The 22537-nt window shown below is 42.5% G+C and overlaps 1 protein-coding gene across 2 annotated transcripts in view; it reads right to left on the bottom strand.

Moving 5' to 3' along the window:
* The window catches only part of LOC147701892 (E3 ubiquitin-protein ligase TRIM39-like), a 227115-nt gene that overhangs the window by 35477 nt on the left and 169101 nt on the right, over positions 1-22537 (bottom strand). For both annotated transcript variants that reach the window (XM_086930520.1, XM_086930521.1), the window contains one exon: positions 6825-6847. In XM_086930520.1, the coding sequence (XP_086786646.1) occupies positions 6825-6847 (23 nt within the window). The remainder of the gene's footprint in view (positions 1-6824; positions 6848-22537) is intronic.

Genomic DNA, 22537 nt, shown 5'->3' with positions numbered 1-22537 from the left:
TGATGCCACCGAAGGGCATGTTGCAGAAACTCCAGGGGTTGCTCAATAAGTTCTTATGGAATAACAAACGCCCGCGCGCTCTGTTCTCAGTGGCCACGTCCCCGAAGGCGGCGGGAGGACTGGGCTTCCCGAATCTTGCGGCATACTTTCAGGCGTCCTGTCTGCAGTATATGGTAGAATGGAACAGACCCATGTCCAGCAAACATTGGCTCTTCATGGATCAAATGGTGGCAGGCTGCAATATATGGACTGAGCTCTGGTTGCCGCGTAGACATAGAGCGTGGGGGTTGTACTCCTCCCCAGTGACTTCCCCGACACTACAGGCTTGGGACCAGCTGGCGCTGCGTAAAGGATGGACTTCCTTCCCCTCACCTATGACGCCGATTGTGGACAATCCTGACTTTCCCCCAGGGCGTGCGTCGCCGGTCTTCCACCACTGGCGCGAGAAGGGCTGCAAGAGAGTGGGAATGCTCTTTGACTTGGATGGATTGATCCCGTTCCCTGTGTTGCGGGCGAAATATTTTCCGTTGGATCCGGGGACGCTTTCTTCCATGCTCAGGTGGCGCATTGGGTGACCAGCCCAGCTAATGTGTCCCCTATGTCACGGCCTCTTACGGCCTTTGAACGTTGCCTGTTCCTAAAACTGATGACCGGAGCCTCATCTCAGAGCTGTATGCTATGATTCTATGTTGCTCCTCGAAACAGCACACGAAGGCGCAGGTGAGGTGGGCGGTGGAGCTAGGGCAGCCCCTCTCGACCAAGGAATGGGAGCAGGTGTTCTACTGAGCGCCTCACACGACATCCAACACGGCAGGGACCGAATAAGCATACAAGACAGCGACGTAATGGTACTATACGCCGGCACGCGTCGCGCAGTGGGATAAAGCCAAATCAGGCCTCTGCTGGCGGGGGTGCGTGATGTCTGGGAATTTGATACACTTGCTGTGGCGCTGCCCGAAATTAGAACGCTACTGGAAGATGGCGCTTGATGAGCTAGACAGTGCTTTCAGGATAACATTGCCCGACTCCCGGAACACACACTACTTGGGTTGCCTCATCCTAAATATTTCCCATTACGCTCAATTGTGGGCCGGCAACTGGCGCTGGCGCTACTGGCTGCGAGACAGGTGCTGTTGGCAAAGTGGGGATCGCAGGCGGTGCCTGACCTTAGAGACTGGCTTCAGCGTTTGTGGCACACCCTCGCTATGGAGCATCTCTCCCTTGGCATGGATGGAAGGGGGTCGGAAGATGCCACTCTATGGGCGCCATTTCTGCAGCTCTTGTCCAAAGACCTTCGGGAAGTGACTTGCCTGAAATATTTGCAAATTCTCCACCTTATCCCTCTAGAGCCAGTTGGAGCCACAACGTGCAGTTGAGACTTTGGGAGCCACACCCCAGGGAGGGGGGAGTTTATGAGATAATTGTTTCTGGATTTGTCTGATGCGAGTGGGGTGGGCTGGGATGGGAAGGGGGGTGCGGACGGAGGGAGGGTAAGGGGAGAGGGGGGGTAGGGGGAAATGTTTTTCTGTTTTCTTTGTACTTTCACCTTTTCAAAATTGCGTTTACGATGCATCCGGTGGGGTGATTATGCAACCACAGATACGCGGGCCGACCTCCGGGTTGTAGGCCCAGACACTGTGTACGAGTTGTGTAGGAGTGCGCCCTGCTAGCGAATTGATGTAGGTAGCTGGGCTGTGTACTGTGCTATTGGGCTGCTTAATAAAATGTTTGATTCCAAAGGAGGGACAACTGAAATACGAGTGTATTCAGATTATTGATGATGATATCTCCACTAGTGACGTAGACAGTGATACTGTACCACTGCTAAAAAATCCTGTAAGTTATCAAGTGCTGAAACCCTAGACATTCAATTCAGGCAAATGGTGCACACACAACCCCACAGAAACCTAGGCTGCCAAAGACTAACTCAAAAAAACAGCAGGGCCCAAAATGAAAAAAATCAAAATGAGCCAGGCACTGCTACTGTATCTTGTTTAAGACACAAACATAAGGCACCTTCTTCCGAGATTGGGATTTTGTCCAACCTAATTTCCGTATTAACCAATACAGTCAAACAATCTATAAATGATTTGACAGTTAGGTTGGACAAAATCGAAGTAGGTTTAGAGAAAGTTTTAGAAAAACTGAACCCGGCTATTCTGAGAGGGAGTATGCATATTATTACTCCATCAAGTGCACACCAACAGCCTGAGTGCGTCACGCAAACAAAGCTGATCACAGTACAAAAAAGGCAGACAGGAGAAAGAGTTAGGGGTGAGGGGACTGGGATACACTTTAGCCCGGAAGGAATCACTCACAACCCTGTACCAACTAGCAGAGATATCCCTAGGCAAACCAGGACAGGAAGACCGGGACACTATCTAGGAGGGAGCGGGGAGGGCGAGGTAAAAACAGGTACACACTTGATGCACAATAGTGCTACGAAGAATGTAAGGAGACCACGGACCCTTAACTTACCTTCAGCAGCCACCCATTATTGGGTGATTTTAGCTTACGTCCCAGCTCTAACAACAGAGGAAAAAGAAACTTGTATGACATTGAGAAATAAAAACCATACACTACCTGGTGAGTAGAACCAGACTAACAAGGGATATGTTCCGAGAGTTCAAAATGGTCAGGAGAATAGGCTGGGTCGGAGACAGTAGAAAACTTCTTCAAGGCGACTGTATTGTCTTCTCACTAGGATCACAATCCCTAGTTAAGGAAATCTTGCTAAAATGCCAAGACACACACATACGAGAATCAATGTCCTTCCTTTAGGTTTTTTCTATCAACCCAATCATTTAGCTCAGCAAAATAGTAACCATCCTTTTAGACAGTTTGTTGACTACCCAACTTACAACATTGAGGTGGCTAATAGATTTGGGCCTCTTCAATCCCTGAGTGATAACGAATGACTATCTACTAGTTCTGATCACAAGGTATATGATACAGGTTATGAAATTGAAAAAACAAACATCGTCGAGGTGAATGACCAGTATAGTCCCCTCACAAGTGAATTGAGGCCTAACATTATACCTGGTGAACAAATTCCTGAGCCGGCACATCCAAGTAGGGTTGAGACAAATCTGGGCGATAAGAGAATCTCCTCACCAGGACTGATTTCTGAGCCGGAATGTAATGTCAATGGACAATATAGTATGGGGGGATTTCATTAAAAAAATGTGACATATTATGCCTACAAGAAACCTGGGCGGTAGAGGAAGTGCATATAAATGGATTCAAGACGCTACATACTCCTTCCATTCACTCAATATGTGGAAGACCAAAGGGGGGAATCTGTTTATATGTATCAAACTTTATTGTGACTTTAAAGACCGAGATGATCAAATCTGAAATTTATTATCAAATTGTAGCAGTCCAGATAGATGGCAAAAGTATTTTGAATGTTATAAATTTTTAAAACAATGTAAAAAAAGAACAGCAGGGTGAAATACTGAAGAAACGTAGCCATGATATTAGCATTTTGAACGTAAATAGAGATGTTGAAACTATCACAATATTGGGAGGTGATTTTAATGTTGGGTTGTATCCGTTAGCCGGGCTAGGCATATGTGGGCTAACACTAGAGGATGACGATCATTTGATCCACTTTACGCATAACAAGTTTTGTAAGATGTTAAACGAGATCCTATTCTCACATGATCTCGACTTTGCGAACCGCTTATGCTCACCTAAGGTGGATTTTGGGCATACCATTATAGGTAGGGGTTTAGAATCCACAATACATTTTACAACCACTCCTAATAGATACGCTCACTATATCAAAGGCTATCAAAAACACAAAAATGTTTTAAGCTATCACTTGCCCCATAGCATCAACCTCACCTTCCCAACAATCTTAGATCGTAAACCCAGTAACCAAGTAGTGTGGACCCAGAACGTCGTAATAGGAAGACAGAATGGTTACACACTGCGATGGTATTGCCAAGACCAGCAGGAGCTTAACAAACAAATTGTCACCAGGGCGTAGGAATCAATATTAAACTTTTGGATGAAGCTAGCTCTCATGAACTGATACGGAGTTCATTTTCCCAAATTACAACAATTATTAAAAACTTGCTACATGTGGAGAGCAAGGGAACACATGCTCGAAAGAATGGGTGGTTTGACTTCCGCTGTACAAAAGCATACACAAATTTAATAGAGGCCCTTCACAAGGCAGTGAGAGACAAGGAGGAAGTTAGAAGATGCAGGAAGCTCTATAAACGACGTATGGAGACTAAGAAAAAAAGAATAAAAGAAAAAGCTTGGGATACCCTCCACGAGGCCTCTTTGAGCAAAGATAGGTCCTTGTTCTGGCGGGCTGTGAAAGCACCATTTTTTATGAACAAATCTGATGCCCCCACAATAGAAGTTGCAATAGATGAGAAAACGTGGGTAGATTTTTTCTCCTCTGTTTATAATTCTAAGTTGGAAACAGAGTTGAGGGACCAATTGGAAGGGTGTATTGCCCCTTTTATACCAATTGATTTTTCTATCACACATAAAGATGTATTAGCTGCAATAAAAGCCACCAAGTCTGGCAAGGTGCGAGCCCGGATGGGGTGCCAATCAATTTGTTTAAATCGATTCCGTCACTATGGTCCCCATTGTTAACACGGGTCCTTCAAGCATGCTGTGCAAAAGGTTTTATCACTACCTGGTCAGAGTCCATAATCGTGCCAATTTTTTTTTTAAAGGAGATTGGGAAAATCCTGCATGTTATCGCCCTATCTCCCTATTAGATTCTTTGATGAAGGTTCCGGGCAGAATAGTTTTAGATTGACTTCAGACGTGGGCTGAAGAAAATAGGATCTTAAGTGATGTGCAATATGGTTTCAGATCAGGTTTAGGCACAAATGAGCAGGTCCTTAATCTCAGTATTTTAATTGGAAAATACACACAGGCCAAAACTGGGAGATTTTACCTGCTTTTGTAGACCTCACAGCCGCGTTCGACTGGGTCGTTCACAATAAGTTGTGGGATATTTTGACTGATTTAAAGGTAGAACCGGCACTAGTACAGTTTTTAAGCCAACTGTTCATAGGGGCAAAAGCCAAGATTCGATATGGAATCAAAGTGGAATGTTGTGCGTCGTTCAAAGTAGAGAGGGGAGTAAGGCAAGGCTGTGTTTTGGCTCCATTTCTGTTCACTCTCTATACAAATGCTTTGGAGCAGGAATTGGTGCTGAATACCAGGTACCCACCTGATGACAACAAATGCCCAATAGTCTCCCTTCTCTATGCAGGCGACGCAGTACTTCTGGCACGCACAGTGATAGGTCTACAAAAGGCACTCACTGCTTATACTTATTTGGGTGGTCACAGGCGATGAGGAGTAAGAGCCTTTTTTTATGAAATCGACAGCGGCTGTAGTAAACTTTTCTAAAAAACTTTGTAAAAGGCCCCTTGCAATACTTTTAAAGATTTACAGGGCAAAATGTGCAATCATAGCTACATACGGGGCAGGAATTTGGGGCTTCCAGGATTGTTCACCTATCCAATATGTCGAAAACGCGTTTTTAAGATTTATTTTAGCATGCCCTGTTAGTACTCCTGTTTTTAACTGTCATGTTGAACTGGGGGTCCCATACATCTCCGATGTTATAAAGATACAACCTGTGTTACTTTGGCACCGAGTTTGGACATCCGACTCCACAGATTTAAATAGAAAAATTTTGAGAGACTCAATGAAATTGGAACATGCAACAAAAATTACCTGGTTAAAGTATGTAAAAAATTTATTTTATGATCTTGGTGCCAAGATTATTTTACTTTACCAGAATCCCTAAGGTCCATCTGTCGAAAAGAATTTAAATCAATCTGTATGTCTCACCTTGAGAATAACAGGCTAGTATTGGAAATGAGCAAACCTGCAGTCGTAAAACATCTATTGTATGTTACAACATATGACATTCAACCTTATCTCTTACGCTGTACAGGGGGATATGACAAATCTGTTTTAACGCATTTCAGGTTCAGAACATTTCACCGACTGATTAGCTATCCGGAGATGAATAAATGGTATAGAGAGTCATGCTTATGCCCCTGTGATGATTTTTCCCCACAATCAACTATCCACAGGATTATATTTTTCAAATTTTACTTAAAGGAAAGATCTAGGTGGATTATACCACTGCTGAGAAAAGGGAATTGGAGGCAATGTCGACCTGCATTTCTGTACTTACAATTGTTGGACAGCGATTACTGTATTGGTGTCATGGCTGGTTACTTAAAGAGTATACTGAGAGCTAGGAAAACTATTAATGCCCAACACCCGTTTTAAATAGAGTAGTTTGTATTAAATCAATTCATGCAGGACCGCTTATATTATGTATGTCTATCTTATCTTGATTATTTGATGCTAACCTTAATGAGTATGTTTGCAATTTTTAATATGTAAATCACTTTCATATAGAATCTATGAAATGCCTTTTAATGTTTTTTAAATTGTGACTGCTTTTGTGATTTTATGTCTAAAATCAATTAAAGCTCTTTTTGATTTGATTTGAAATAATGAAAAATGAGCTTACAATGTATTAGATGAGCCTTGCATTATTCTTTGCTACTGGAAGGTCTATCGAATTTAGGGAAATATATAACTTCTTTTTAACCACATTAATGTTACACCTTAACTTATTAACTGAACAGGAGGCATACGTTTATTAATAAGTGCACTGTTTCTATTGTAGGAATGGAGAACTCTCTCTGTTATATGGAATTCTGACAATACAAAAAATCCCTGAAAGAAGTGTTTTGAAGGACAGCGTTGAAACCACCATAATTTACACAAGCAAAACCTTCTGGGGAAAACACACTTACTTGTTCAGGGTGAGTTTGAAGTCCTGCAAAACAGAAACACAACAATCAGTTGTTCAGTGCAGTAGAACACGGTATAAACGCCTTCATGTTTTCATTTAAATTCACATGCTATATTTGAATACTATCACACTGTATAAGCCTGACACAAGATTATGAAGGTAACCATTTGACAACTAACAAGGTAGGCTTGTATCATTTTCAAAGACTACAACCGGGTGTATTATATGGCAAGACTGGTCGCTGCTACTATTATAGAGAACTTTCTTTCTTCACTACTCTGCAGGATGTCAAAGCAAACATGAGAATTTTACAACGTAACAGGACCACACAATCAAAATATTCATGTCCCATATAAACTTTGGACTCCATTTTTATCCTCTTGTGTTTATTGTATGTGGAAGATAAGTATTCTTAATCTTAATCTTTGGTGGGCAGTGCTTAGGTTTATAGCTGTCAGATTATGCATGGTCGATGGTGGATTTTTACTTAAAATTGCTGTGTTTGTTGCCCTTGATTTTCGGGGGCTTACATTAATACTTAAATATATTTAGTAGAGTAAGCCAGGGTATGGCAAGTCAGTGTGGTTAGGGCTTTTTATATGTTTCAAATTAATATTTTGTAAAGAGACTGCATGAATTTTGGAGTAAAACAGTGTTTGTGGGTTTGTATTGCAGTACGATCGTTTTACCATAGTTACAATTAATTTTACAGCCAGCAAACAAACTAATTAAAAAAAAGCGCCTCAAACAGCATAATATAGATCCTACACACACACACACACCCACACACACACAAAGGAACATTCAGGACCTTCCTCTCATCTGATTTCTCCTTCCAAGAACGCTTGCCGCACCCACTACACTGTTCATATCACAATGCCATTCACCACAGTATACGTACTGCACACCAAACACTCCATCTTGCTGAAGCCCACAAACGCATCTCCTGAGGAATCACACATTTTCCTGTTGAGCCCCTACATTAAGTACCTCACCAACAGGCAACCAACTCCCATGACACACCCGACATGAATACTCTACCCATGATGTTCCATCACCCTAGTGATAAGGAAAAAGAAAACGAATTATCAGAAAACTTAAAACCATCAAGTCATCAACAGCACACTACAGAACCAAACAAAATTGACAGCTCAATCTACAAACTAGAAAGCTACTTCACGTCAACGTAAAGTCCAAACTTAAAACTGTAGAACTGCACCTATACCCAATGTGAGAACCCTTTATACCTCATATTTCAGTTTAAGAAATTTTTATTTGTTTAAAGAAAGTACAATACAAAGATAATATTTCAAACAACAGCAATCAACGCACTGATCTTCTAAAAAAGTTAACTAATTGTACTGAAACATTTAATGAAGCTCCATTACAGCAGACAGACCCATCATCACATCAAGAGACATGCCTAAATGGAATTAATAGAAATCTCCAACTCAGCTCGTGAACTTTTTCACCTCTCTAATGGTTACTCAACTCCTCAACTTCTTCTCCCCTCCATTCCGCACACCCACTCCAGAATCGCAATTTTTTTATTTTAGCAATTATCAATGCTTCTTTCACACATGGAGTCTCAGAGCAGGCCAGGTCCTCCCACTCCTCAAATAGCCCACAGAGAACACTGACGACATTACCAACTGATATCACATCAGGAATCAGACACATTTGTTGGCATGAAACAGGAAGAAGCATTTGCCGTAAAAATGCAAGCTCAAAACAAATACAATATTCTTCAAGCTACTTTGTAGGCACAATTGAAGCACAAAATCAATCATCATCCATGTTGTTGGCAGCAACGTTCATATACTCTATTGTGGCAATAATCGATCACATTTTCCAATATGATATTGAATAGACAATGATGAAAACTTATCTTTGAAGCCTAGACTGTTGAAACTTCAATTTCTCTGCCTATTGTTGGGGGTGCTATCCAAACATTCTATCATACCTCATAAATATTCTAAGTATTTTCACCCATAACTGTACTTAAGAGCTTTTTTATGAAGAATTCGCAAATCACGATGAGGTTAGACAGTCCTACAACATTTTTCGTTTCATTTTGTGAAGTGCATTTATTGCAGTTATAGGAACTGTTTGATAGTGAAATTTAGATGGAGTCAGTTTGTCCAGACATAAAAATATAGCAAAGATTTTTTCTTTTTAATGATTTCTTCTAAAAGGAGTGTGAAGTCCTGTGCTGGCTCTCTGCAACGATGGAGAGCAGAGACCACTGCTTAGTGAAGACCGACAGGGGAATGTAGGGTGGATGGCAGGAGGACAGAGTAATGACAACGTGTTCTATGACTCCCATTACTCCACTGTCCCTCTGTAGCTGTTGAAAACGGGGGTAGATGATTTTGGGGACAAAAAGTGAATAACCCAGATGTCTTTCACCTCTGGGTTCTGAGTGACTTCATAGACAACTTTACTCTCATCGTCTAGTAGATGCCACTCTGAAGCCATAGATGAAAAATATCCCCTTATTCACTGTTGCCAAGATAAAATTCTATATTTTCTGACTGTATGTCGGAGGACCGCTTTGTAGGAAAGCGTATGCACAATTCAGTAAGTCAAAGTTTGCTATGGTGACGAGTGGGTGATAAAGGCTATGGGCTTGATTAGGTAATTGGGAAACGTTACATTAGAGGCCATGGGTCATACATATTTGCTATAAAACGTTATGATAAAGACAGTAAGCCCAACAATTTAACCGTAGGAAAACTATTTTAAGTGCTCCCTTGAACAAGGTCGAGCCCATCCTGGTTTGTAAGGACAAGGATGAGACTCGATGATGAAGCATACCAGCGTGTGAAGGTCAACCTAACACTATGGTTATGTCAAATTCAAAATTATTTATTTCGATTCATTTAGAACCATGAAAGATACATGTAAAATCACGTACCAATATTTCATTTAGATTTGATAAAAGTGTAAATACTATACAAAGCAATAAGGACTTTTAGAACAAATATATACAGTGCAACCTTCCCCCACTATAGCTGTTAAAACCATATGATATACAATAAATATCTAAAATACAGGCATTAGTGATCATAAAATCATTTGTTTCTAATCCAATTACTTGTTTCTGTTAATTGTGCTTCCTCACCGGGTCCCTATATGACTTCATGGTACTACAAATGTCATCAATACAGGTTTAGAATCACAATTCCCACATTCCACAATTCGATCGAGTATGTATCAGCTTCGAAGCGCTATATACAAAATCGTAAAGTGTTTTGTGCAAAATTAAAGTGCGTATACAATTTTGCTCGAATTATGCTATTGTCTACCATAGTATCCACTATCAGAGCTTTAGACCAGCTTTGGCTCTTATAAGACTTACATTAAATAGGTACCTGCTTACGCTAAAGACAATTGGTTGTAATGTGTCAGTCTTCAAGATTCTCTTTGCAAACCCTGGTATTCAGATTTTTGCAAATGGGTGTAATCCATTTTTTCCTAGGTTTGTCATACGATTGGCAGAAACATAATACATGCAAATCATTTTCTTTGCCGTCACTTTGGCATAATACACACAATTCATTATTTTCGCTTCCAAGGTTACTACGCCATCAAGATTTATTAACATGTGTTTGTAGCACCCCATATCTAAACTTTATATATAAAGATTTAGCTAATTTTGGGCACACCTCATCCATGAATGGCTCAAAGTTTGGTACATTTTTGAAAAGAAGGATCTTAATTGTTAGTGTCCCTGTGTTAGAACTATGTAACACACTATTTTGGGTATAAGCCCAGAAAGTTGATTTTAGCAGTTTCTTTGATAATGATACCAGCTGAGTCGGATCTTCCCAAAAATGGGGTAGACCCAATTTCGCGAACCAAGAGAAAACATGCTTAAGCCATAGAACGTCCCTGCTCCTATCATTCTTTAATATCTCCTCTAGGCCTTCCCTATAATGTTTCAATTCTATGGTTGTCCAAAGTCTTACCCAGAACAGGAGAGGTCTTAGTAGAGCAAAATGATCAGTGTGTTTGACATTCAGATCCATGATAATCGGAATTAGGGGTGTTCGTATTGGGAGACTTAATATTTTCCTAAAGAATTTGTGTTCTCCCTATTCAAAGTTCTTTTTACAATAGGGCCCCCAAATTTCAGCCCCATAGAGAGAAGCAGATTGTGCTTTATGTTTAAATACCTCCAAGGCCGAAGAAACTGCTTTCAAAATACTGCCTCGATCTTTTTTAGCTATCGGCACTGTGTTTTGAAGGAGGATTATCTTATTTTTTTCCAACTGAGGCTTCCAACACATTTTTGTGTCTAAGGTTATATCCAAATAGTTAAACCTCTGCACATACTCTAATTTTTCATTATGTAGTACTAGGTTCTTTTTAAACGATCTATGCGGGTTTATTGCCATATACTTGGTTTTTCTGGAATTTATTTCAAGGCCTTTCGTAGTGCAATATGTATAAAAACGGTCCATTAAGCATTGTAATCCTTTGGAAGCCTGTGATATTAGTATGGTGTCATCAGCAAATAATAATGCTGGCGCCAAATCTCCCCCGAACTTAGGGCCACCATTCACACAACCATACAAAAACTCAGGGATGTCATTTACATATAAAAAGAATAAGTTGAGCGCCAGTCAACACCCCTGGCGCACACCTCTTCTTACAGGGATTCGCTTGGCGAGTCCACCCCGTGGGCCACATCTCACTTTTGCAAAGTTGTCCTCGTGTAGTCTCAATATTTGCACAAGCAATTCACCAGGCACCCCTTGGCATTTTAACGAATCCCATAGTAAATTCAGAGGTATCGAATCAAATGCAGCTTTCAAATCTACAAAAGCAATATACAAGTGGACCTTTCTTGAATTTACATACTTCCAGCAAAGGCACATAAATCTAAAAACTTGGTTGACTGTGCTGGTTTTAATTGTGAATCCTGCCTGGAATATTGAAAGCACATTTTCTTCTTCTATCAAGTCATTTAATCTATTTAAAATATGCCTGGCATAAATCTTCTGTAAAGTATCTATTAAATTAATTGGGCGATAGTTTACGAGGTCATAGCGGTTGCCCTTTTTGAAAATCGTAACAATTTCTGCCTCTTTTCATGACTCGGGTATTGGCGTTCCCGAGGCTATTGCTTTGCATAGACAATTATTATATGGTCCCCAGACACTAACATCATGCTTCAACAGGTCTCCAGGTATTTTATCAGGACCGGGAGCCTTCCCTGATTGTACTGCATCAATTGCCGTAGTAGTTTCCTCCAAACTAAAATGTAGGTTGGCAATTTGAGTTCAATGCTAAGTCAACAGCAATATTGAACTGGTTACTTTCGGCCGCTCCATAAAGATTAGTAAAATGCTCAACCCGGGTATTAGCATTGAGCAAAACATCCTTAGTGTGCCTACCTGATTTATTCCCTTTTGCTATTAATCTCCAAAAGCCTAACTGGTCTTTTATTTTCGCAGCACTTCTTAGTTCTGACCAGATATCATCATCCCAATTTTTTTTTGTTTTGGTTAGGATTTATTTATATCTGGTCCTATTCTCCCTTATGGAAGTTACTTCGTTGTTTTTTATTGCCACTATTAGTTCAGCCTTTGCTTCACGGCACTCCTTGTTATACAAAGGATTAATTCCTATTTTCGCATCTTGCTTCCCTCCATTGCCTTCCTTCGGAATATTATTCACAAATGGAGTTAGTGCATCTACAAGAGCATTATGTAACTCTAACATTGGAATTAAGTAAGGTAATTTATCAATGTAGGGTGTTTTTTGCCGGTTATTGCTGACATCCATGAGGGTATTAATTTCCTAGCTACATAAAGTCGCGGGGAGAAATAGCTGCGCTGATAATGTCAGTTGTAAGGGTCTATGGTCACTCTCAGTTCTAGGCTCTATTTTTAGGTCAAGGGCAATTGGCCATAGCTCCATCAATACCATTATATAATCTATGTTACTCCTAGAGTTGCCTCTACAAAATGTATATGCACTCGGTCTATCAGAGGGTAGGCGGCCATCACAAGCTCTTAGTCCATACCCTGTAGTTAATTTAATCATTTATGCCACCCCCACAGTGCAGAGCACTAACTTATCACTTTCTATACTAGGGATGTGATTTGCTGCATCTTCGTCCTCAAAGAGGTTGTCAAAACCCACCACTGGTTCAAAACAACAGTTCAAGTCCCCCCCAACAATTACCCATGCCTTCAGCTCTAGTGTATTTAGAAAGGAATCAAGTTGTTCTATCATTAGTGATTCCTTTGCTGCTGGGCATGGTCTATTATAGATGTTGATTAAATAGATATTTTTTCCATCCCTAGCAGTTATTTTAATCCCAATCATGTCATGAATCCCAATCATGTCATGCGATGCTAAGCATACTTGGGTTAAGTCAACTTCAAGGCTAATCCTTAACCAAATGACTAGGCCACCAGATGGCTTGCTTCAAATCAGAGGGGGACCCCACATCAATTTAGGCAGGTCGATGGGGAAAGTAACAATCAAACACCGGGAGGGGACCTGCCCGCAGTAGTTTTAATCAATGGCCTTGAATAGGTCCTTAGTATTATAAAACTTGTCCTGAACCCAAGCAAATCATATAACAAGTTTGATTTTATCAAAATTTATTTTTTAATTCTATGAATTCATTGTATTTGTATGTAAATATAAATAATTTGGCATCAGAATAAATAAACATCTTGACAACAATTAAATGGTGGTTCTAACTTCATACTGACATACCCTTAACATTCATACAAAGAACATTCACACATCATACATCCTACAACACTAGGCAGAGATGGTTTTAGGTGACAGGGGGACTGTTGATCAAATGTCCGGGTTGGTTCAGTGGGTTCCTAAATGGGAACAGACGCCAACGCGCGTTTCGGTGTGTGGCCCCGTCCGGGGCAACACCTTCATCAGGGCAAAGTGGGGTAGAGACGAAGGAACCACATATGTATAGAACTTCTGTATAGGGAAACATATTAAAAACATATATGTTAGGAAACATACTTGCTTGGGTTCAAGGCACAATAAAACAAGAATGCGTAGATACTCAAACAGATCATGACTAACAGTTTGTACCGATCAGACTAGGCCCAGAGACAATAATTATACAGTAGGGGTACTACATCAATATATAAACATTTTAGATGAGAGAAGAAAAAGTATAGGAAAAACACTTTACAGCGTAGATGGAAATATTAATGGAGGACACCTCCTTTAGTCTAAGGTAACCGTGGTACTGTATAGAATTTTACCTACTGGTAATGGATGGGGCTGGCGTATGATGAACCAAGTGGTTGACAATTAGGTAGTGCCAGCGAGAGATCGCGTTTCCTTGGATAAATATCAGAGATGGAAGGAATCCTGTCCCCGAATATACGTAGCGGGATAAATAAAGATGAGTATCCCTGAGGTGGAAGAAAAGGCAAATCAATATACTTATCTTGTCCGGGGCTGGTTTAGCCTTAGAGTGGAAAGGCACGGTATAGGATCACAATTTATGAATGCGTACCTTCACAACAACAGGGGGATACCTTCTAGGGCCTTCGATGCTGACCTTATTTGCTACCCGTATAAGATGAGTATACCTGAAACGTGGGAATGGACAGTTTAATTAAACACTAGCTGCAAGTATCGTCCTGGCTTAAGGAAGAAACGCATAGTGACGACACGGGGAATTATTTCCGGGGTACCTTTTCCAGGATGGGGAAAAAATCCAAGTAGGATTCTGGTCGGTGCGGGGGCCGCCGGCTGGGGGTTAGAGTTGAGCTAATCTACAACAGAAAAAAAAGGAGAGAGAGGAATGTTAGAATGAATTGGGGTTCTGCTGCACAAAGTGCCGGCTGAAGATAAACATCAAGATGGGAGCCAGCCTACCCCTGTGGAAGTCTTTGGTGGATACGTCCGTTTTGCCGTCTTATTTTAAAGGTTTGGTCGGGTCCCTTTAGACTGGAACCTAAAGGGCAACAGACAAGTATTACCGGGATGATGGAAACAGGCAATAATCAGGGGCTAGAATGGAGACTGCTCGATTTTGTCAGCAGTGTGGGCTTACCTGGTGTATCGGCGGGTGGCGGTCTCCAATCGGCGGTCCAGGTCGCACGCACGGGGGCAGGCAAGGCTGACGGCGTAGAGTGCGTCTATATATACTCTGAGAGCGGGTGCCGATGTTAGGTTCAGGTGAGGAGGCGCGGGGGATTCCTGGCTTCTAAGCAACATAAAGGACGGATTTAAAGAGGCACTGATCCCTGTGATAAAACAGCAGCGGCGGCCATCTTGTAATGGGGACCCGTCCTTACAGAACCAAGGTTGGCGATAGAATTTCATAAAGGGTAATCTACGCACTCTACGCCGTCAGCCTTGCCTGCCCCCGTGCGTGCGACCTGGACCGCCGATTGGAGACCGCCACCCGCCGATACACCAGGTAAGCCCACACTGCTGACAAAATCGAGCAGTCTCCATTCTAGCCCCTGATTATTGCCTGTTTCCATCATCCCGGTAATACTTGTCTGTTGCCCTTTAGGTTCCAGTCTAAAGGGACCCGACCAAACCTTTAAAATAAGACGGCAAAACGGACGTATCCACCAAAGACTTCCACAGGGGTAGGCTGGCTCCCATCTTGATGTTTATCTTCAGCCGGCACTTTGTGCAGCAGAACCCCAATTCATTCTAACATTCCTCTCTCTCCTTTTTTTTCTGTTGTAGATTAGCTCAACTCTAACCCCCAGCCGGCGGCCCCCGCACCGACCAGAATCCTACTTGGATTTTTTCCCCATCCTGGAAAAGGTACCCCGGAAATAATTCCCCGTGTCGTCACTATGCGTTTCTTCCTTAAGCCAGGACGATACTTGCAGCTAGTGTTTAATTAAACTGTCCATTCCCACGTTTCAGGTATACTCATCTTATACGGGTAGCAAATAAGGTCAGCATCGAAGGCCCTAGAAGGTATCCCCCTGTTGTTGTGAAGGTACGCATTCATAAATTGTGATCCTATACCGTGCCTTTCCACTCTAAGGCTAAACCAGCCCCGGACAAGATAAGTATATTGATTTGCCTTTTCTTCCACCTCAGGGATACTCATCTTTATTTATCCCGCTACGTATATTCGGGGACAGGATTCCTTCCATCTCTGATATTTATCCAAGGAAACGCGATCTCTCGCTGGCACTACCTAATTGTCAACCACTTGGTTCATCATACGCCAGCCCCATCCATTACCAGTAGGTAAAATTCTATACAGTACCACAGTTACCTTAGACTAAAGGAGGTGTCCTCCATTAATATTTCCATCTACGCTGTAAAGTGTTTTTCCTATACTTTTTCTTCTCTCACCTAAAATGTTTATATATTGATGTAGTACCCCTACTGTATAATTATTGTCTCTGGGCCTAGTCTGATCGGTACAAACTGTTAGTCATGATCTGTTTGAGTATCTACGCATTCTTGTTTTATTGTGCCTTGAACCCAAGCAAGTATGTTTCCTAACATATATGTTTTTAATATGTTTCCCTATACAGAAGTTCTATACATATGTGGTTCCTTCGTCTCTACCCCACTTTGCCCTGATGAAGGTGTTGCCCCGGACGGGGCCACACACCGAAACGCGCGTTGGCGTCTGTTCCCATTTAGGAACCCACTGAACCAACCCGGACATTTGATCAACAGTCCCCCTGTCACCTAAAACCATCTCTGCCTAGTGTTGTAGGATGTATGATGTGTGAATGTTCTTTGTATGAATGTTAAGGGTATGTCAGTATGAAGTTAGAACCACCATTTAATTGTTGTCAAGATGTTTATTTATTCTGATGCCAAATTATTTATATTTACATACAAATACAATGAATTCATAGAAATAAAAAATAAATTTTGATAAAATCAAACTTGTTATATGATTTGCTTGGGTTCAGGACAAGTTTTATAATACTAAGGACCTCTTCAAGGCCATTGATTAAAACTACTGCGGGCAGGTCCCCTCCCGGTGTTTGATTGTCACCAGATGGCTTGCCTCTAGCCGACGGAATGGCATCCACATTGAATGTCTTGTATCCTATTTTATGTGGAGTTTCTAGTGCTGAGGTCTCTTGGAGAAGACAAATGTCGCTCTGCTTTATATACTCATGCCATTCCATATCTCTGAGATTCCTATTAAGGCCTGCTATGTTCCATGAAATAAGTCACACTTCCAGCCGTGGACTTGTTCCAGCATCTAGCTGTAAGTTGTTTTTTGTGCTGTAGTTAGCTTTATTAACTATTATGCTATTAATCATATGGTCAGGTGGGGTCTCTTAGTAAATTACCTCGAGAAGTGCTTATATCCTCCTCCACTCTGTATGTTCTTAGTTCCTGCGTCCTACCAAAATCTAGGACATACTGCAACACTTCTGGACTATGGACATTTGTTAAGCAAATTTGGGTCATTTTGCAATTTTGCCGGATAATCCCAGGTATGGTATTTCCCTGATGTGGCATCTTTTGTTGTCAATCTAGTGTGTCTAGATCTGATAAATCCCGGAACCTGTTTGAGAGTGTTACTTGGGTAGCATCATTATTATTAAAACTCTCGAGTAGGGGTCTATAGAAAAATCCTAGATGAAGGGCAGTAATACAACTACTTTTGGGGCTAGTCTCCTCATGCGTATTTAGCATCTTTCGTACCAACTTTGGTCGCTGGAAGTTTACTACTACGCAATCAGCTAGCATATTCTTTGGGGATTTCCCAACCCTGCGGACCATAAGGATATCTTTGATATTTGAAGGGTGGAACTTTTTATGTTTAGTTAGCCAGTCCGCCGTCTTATTTTGCAAATTATGCCATGATTCTTTTTGTTCTCTTTTAAGAGGTGGGACCCCAGCTAAAATTACCCCATAAGGGCACGAGGCAGGTGGCAGGCTTAGCATATCATTATTAGGTATAGGGTCAGTGCTCTTTGGGCTATGTGTTTGACTTAGTCCAGTGAGGATTTCAGATGCATTAGGCGTTACCTGTGAGGTGTAGCTATTTTGCAAAGCTCCTAAATTATCGGGTGTGTTCTGTATTCTACCCCGTAGGCCTCTGTCTCTATCAATCAACTTTGGCGTGTAGTTAGCTAATTAGGTCTCCTTGCCCACATGACTAATTTTAGTTTGGTGTGTTAACAACCCCTCAGCTTGTGGTAGTGGGTATGTTCCTATTGCTTTTTCAGTACAGGTGCTATTACTACTGGTTTTTAATTGTTCTATTGCACTATTCAGCTGCTCTATCTTTATTTCTATTGGGCTGAATTTCTTGTCCATTAGGTCGCTAATCTGCGTTGACATTATCCCAAATGCAGATTTTAGCATTGATGCTATAGAGTGCTCTAAACTCCTCTTGCTCTCTTCTAGAAAAAGTGGGTGCATACCAAAATCTATTTCTGTCTGTGTACTAACTGTTCTTTTCTGGTTTTCCGTTTCGGGTTGCTAGTCAGTATGGCGATTTGAGTTTGCCCTGGGCCCACGACCTCCTACTTTCTTTATTTTTGTTTTCCTGGGCCCATTTATTTGTCTCAGCTTTACCAGATGCCCCTTCTCCTTTGGCTCTTCAGTTAACCTTGGTACACGCAACCTAGTTGCCATGCCCGTTTTATTTGAGCCATCTACTGCATCTGCCACTTCACCCAGATGACCAAACAGTGGCATTGGTGGGGTTATTGTTCTATGCTCGTTATGAATAGTTACTGTTGGGCTTAACCTGGGTGGCTGTGGTACAACCTTAGTAGTTAGTGAGCTTGTTTATCTATATGTGGCTAGCTTGGGGGGATCGAGCGAGAGGCGCCTCTCTCTATCTGTATCTCATGAGTTAAAAGAGACTCTGCTCTAATGATGAAGGCATCCAGGGTGCCAGCAGCACCCTTGCCTCTACTTGTGCTCAGGCTTCTTTAATTTGCGATTTTATAAAGCAGGAATTAGCGCTTGTTTGTTCTCTTGACCCAGCCTAATAATGCATAGTCCCATATTGCTTACAAAATCCTTACCAGACAGTCTAATATTGATGTGGATTTCAGAAGGGTGGCCCAGCCCAGTCTCCTCCAGTCGCTGACGAGCGCAGATAGGCCCGCCCTTGGCCCGGAGCGGGCCCGCGCGCCTCCCGCGAAGCGGGTGCCGCGAGGCGTTAAGTAGGCCCCTGGGCGCACAGCAGTGATGTCAGCACCTCCAGGCGCATGCAGCAAGGCTCTCTGTGGCTTGGAGTCCTCTCAGTTGGTTCCTGGCAGCGAAGCAGCTCCCACGAAGCGGGTGCCGCGAGTCGTTAAGTAGGCCCCTGGGAGCACAGCAGTGATGTCAGTGCCTCCAGGCGCATACAGCAAGGCTCTCTGGGGCTTTGAGTCCCCTCAGTCGGTTCCTGGTGGCGAAGCTTCACTTCATTTGTATTTTTCATCCTGCAGTAATTACAGGAGGAACAGCTAAATGTATAGGATACCTTGTTGTGGAGGAGGGCTCTAGCTACCAAGGGCAGTCCCAGAAGGCCTCCAAAGCAGTGTACTTTACAAATAGCTGGTTCCACTGACTCCCTGAACCAGCTTTCATCCTGATCTTTGTCTCTATATGCAGAAATCCAGATCCTTCCTCCAACTGGTCCTCGGGGGATGGATGAGCCCAGTCTCACTCGCCCTTGGGAAGACAACTCTGGTCCCGGGATCAACTGTGGAAAAGGCATTTTTTTGGGGGGCATAAGTAGGTTTTACCTACACAGTAGTCCATGGCTGTCATGGATCCAGTGTCTACTAGCAAGAAGCACAAAAGCACCAACAGCTCTTTCTCTTCCTTGTGCAAGAATTTTTGAAAGGGGGGTGGAAGGTTCTAAAAGCCAACACCCTGGGCCAATCCTAGGGGGCCATATCACCTCTCCAACCCTGTCCCAAACCTCCTGCACAGCATGCTGGGACAGTTCAAGATGGTTTCATCCAGGAGTCACTGGTCACATCTGTTCTTGAGGTCTCACCTCTGCCACTCGCTTTCTTCACTCCCATAGCCTTTCCCATTAAAATCTCAAAGCGAGCCCACTGCTTTGTTGGCTCCAATTGTCTGAACTTCCTCCATTGTTTAGTTGGCCTGGGCTGTCGCTGGCCCTGGCACAGTATGACAGGTAATTAACAGATGCAGATTTTCATCCCAACCATTACCGCCTCAGGAGCTGAGGGAAGCACTTTTAAATACCCCTTTTGTGTGGGCGATCTTTGTTCCCTCAACTGCAGAGCAGGGTAATTAACTTGGCTCAGTAGGGTGACAAAAGGCCTGGGTTTGATCCTGAGCCGAGCCAGAGCAATATGACATTTCTGGATGACCCATAAGAAGTACATGTTTGGTCTTGGGACGTGCGCATATGAACTGGAGGCAACTTTTCCATCCTATTTGCATACCTTGCAGGACTTGCTAGGCCTAAGGGAAGGGAAATTGTACTGTAAGACAGATTACCCCTACAGATATAACAAGGGTCACTGCAGACCAAACAGTAAATCACATAGACTTTACCTATAGGTGCCCACTAATATTATAAGGCCTACCTTAGGTCACTATCCAACTTTGCGGAGTTCCTCTGTACCAGGGTACCTGTGCGCAGTTACCGGGCTGCGCTCGATGGTAGTCTAGTCTCACCAATGGAGCCCACACACGTGTGCACATGCTTGAGCACATGTTCATGTGTAATCAGCCAAGTTACCCTCACCCTAGCTGCGCTACAGAGGCCTTACCTGAAAAGGTGGACACTGGCAGTAAACACACATAGCCCATTGCCATGTGATTACCCTGGGTGACGCATATGTAGTGAGACTCAGCCACATTAAGAAGTCCAAAACTAGTTGATCCAAAAAGCAGAAAATCTGTGTGTATTAACTAGGTGGACTCCATTTCTCAACGTTTGTCAACTGTAATTTTGCATATATTTGTAACTTTATGATAGTGTGCCTGACGAATGCTAGTTTCTGTGCAATACAGTAGGCCTCGGTTATGATGACAAGACAATGATTAAGGTTATAGGCTTGATTGATTTATTGGAAAAAGTTATGACAGAAGCTATGGGTCTATCTGTTTATTATGAAAAGTTAAGGTAAAGGCAGTAGGCCCCACATACGTATGTTAATACACATATACTAAATCCAATAGGTGTGTATAGATCGAATATTATTAAACTGTGGCAAAAGCTGTAAAATGCACAGATTAACTTACTAAGCAAGGGTTTGGGTCCTGGTTACTCCATTGGATAACCCTTTAGGATCTACCATATAAACCAAACTACCCAGTGAATGAGAAAAACAAAGACATCCCTGTGTCCTACACCATGTGAAAAGTCATGTGAAAAATTATTCCAAACTAATTAAAAACATGTTAAAAGCGGGTCATCTGAGCATCAAGTGTATTCACCTTATTCATGGTAGTTCCATCCCACAAGAGACCGGGATTAATTCCCTCTGCCAAGTTTCTCAGATAGTGGTCTACAACACAATATAAACCGATCAGAATCACCTTGATCTGGTAATATCTCAAAGTAACACGAGAATACACAAAACATCGGCGGCAAGGGTACTTACATCGAAGATTAATGATTCGGCACGAGTTCACAATGAAACCATGCATATGTATCCAAAGTGTTATACCAATATATTGTGAAGTAGTGTGAAGTAGTGTGGCTCACTGGTTAGAGGCGGCAGACCCGAGAGCAGAGGACGGCCCGGGACCAGGGTTCGATTCCCGGCGCGGCGGGTTTCTGGACCAGGGTCAGCGGACTCAATAATTCTCTCGCCTCGGTGCCCACTCTGATCAGCGATCACACTCGGCAACTCTGGGCATTAGCTTGCCTCATCTTCACTAACGGCCCCACCAGACCGCCGGGGATGCCTGGTCTCACCCTGGAGATACCCATTAAGGGACCATCTCTCAGGGAAGCCATGAAGGGTTTCGCAGCGGTCGAAGCGCCTTGGGACCCTACGGGTAAGTAGTGCGCTATATAAATGCCAATACATTTACATACACCCAAAGTGCCTGGGGGAAGGTACTCACTGAATGAAGAGTGTTGACTACAGATCACCTATACAAAAAAGCAAACGGTCATCTAAAATGCGTGTTGTGAATTGGGTTCAAACATGGCGATATCGGGACTCGGGCCACTCGGTCTCGTGGCAGCTGAGTTGACGGGGCGATCTATCAGACGCATCCTGCTGTTTATCCCAGTAAGTCAGCATCCATACGTTATTCAGACTGTAAGGCTGTTTAGTATGAGATCGTAGGACTCGAGTTGTTCTACTTTGGTGACCGTTTGCTTTTTTGTATAGGTGATCTGTAGTCGACACTCTTCATTCAGTGAGTACCTTCCCCCAGGCACTTTGGGTGTCTTGGTATAACACTTTGGATGCATATGCATGGTTTCATTGTGAACTCGTGCACTGAAGTTCCACCATTGATTTATGTCTCTGCAGGTTATTGTCGAATCATTAATCTTCGATGTAAGTACCCTTGCCGCCGATGTTTTGTGTATTCTCGTGTTACTTTGAGATATTACCAGATCAAGGTGATTCTTATTGGTTTATATTGTGTTGTAGACCACTATCTGAGAAACTTGGCAGAGGGAATTAATCCCGGTCTCTTGTGGGATGGAACTACCATGAATAAGGTGAATACACTTGATGCTCAGATGACTTGCTTTTAACATGTTTTTAATTAGTGTGGAATAATTTTTCACATGACTTTTCACATGGTGTA

Source organism: Lissotriton vulgaris, chromosome 7, assembly GCF_964263255.1.
Source record: "Lissotriton vulgaris chromosome 7, aLisVul1.2, whole genome shotgun sequence".
Taxonomy (NCBI): Eukaryota; Metazoa; Chordata; class Amphibia; order Caudata; family Salamandridae; genus Lissotriton; species Lissotriton vulgaris.
This window is presented reverse-complemented; position numbering and strand designations above follow the sequence as displayed.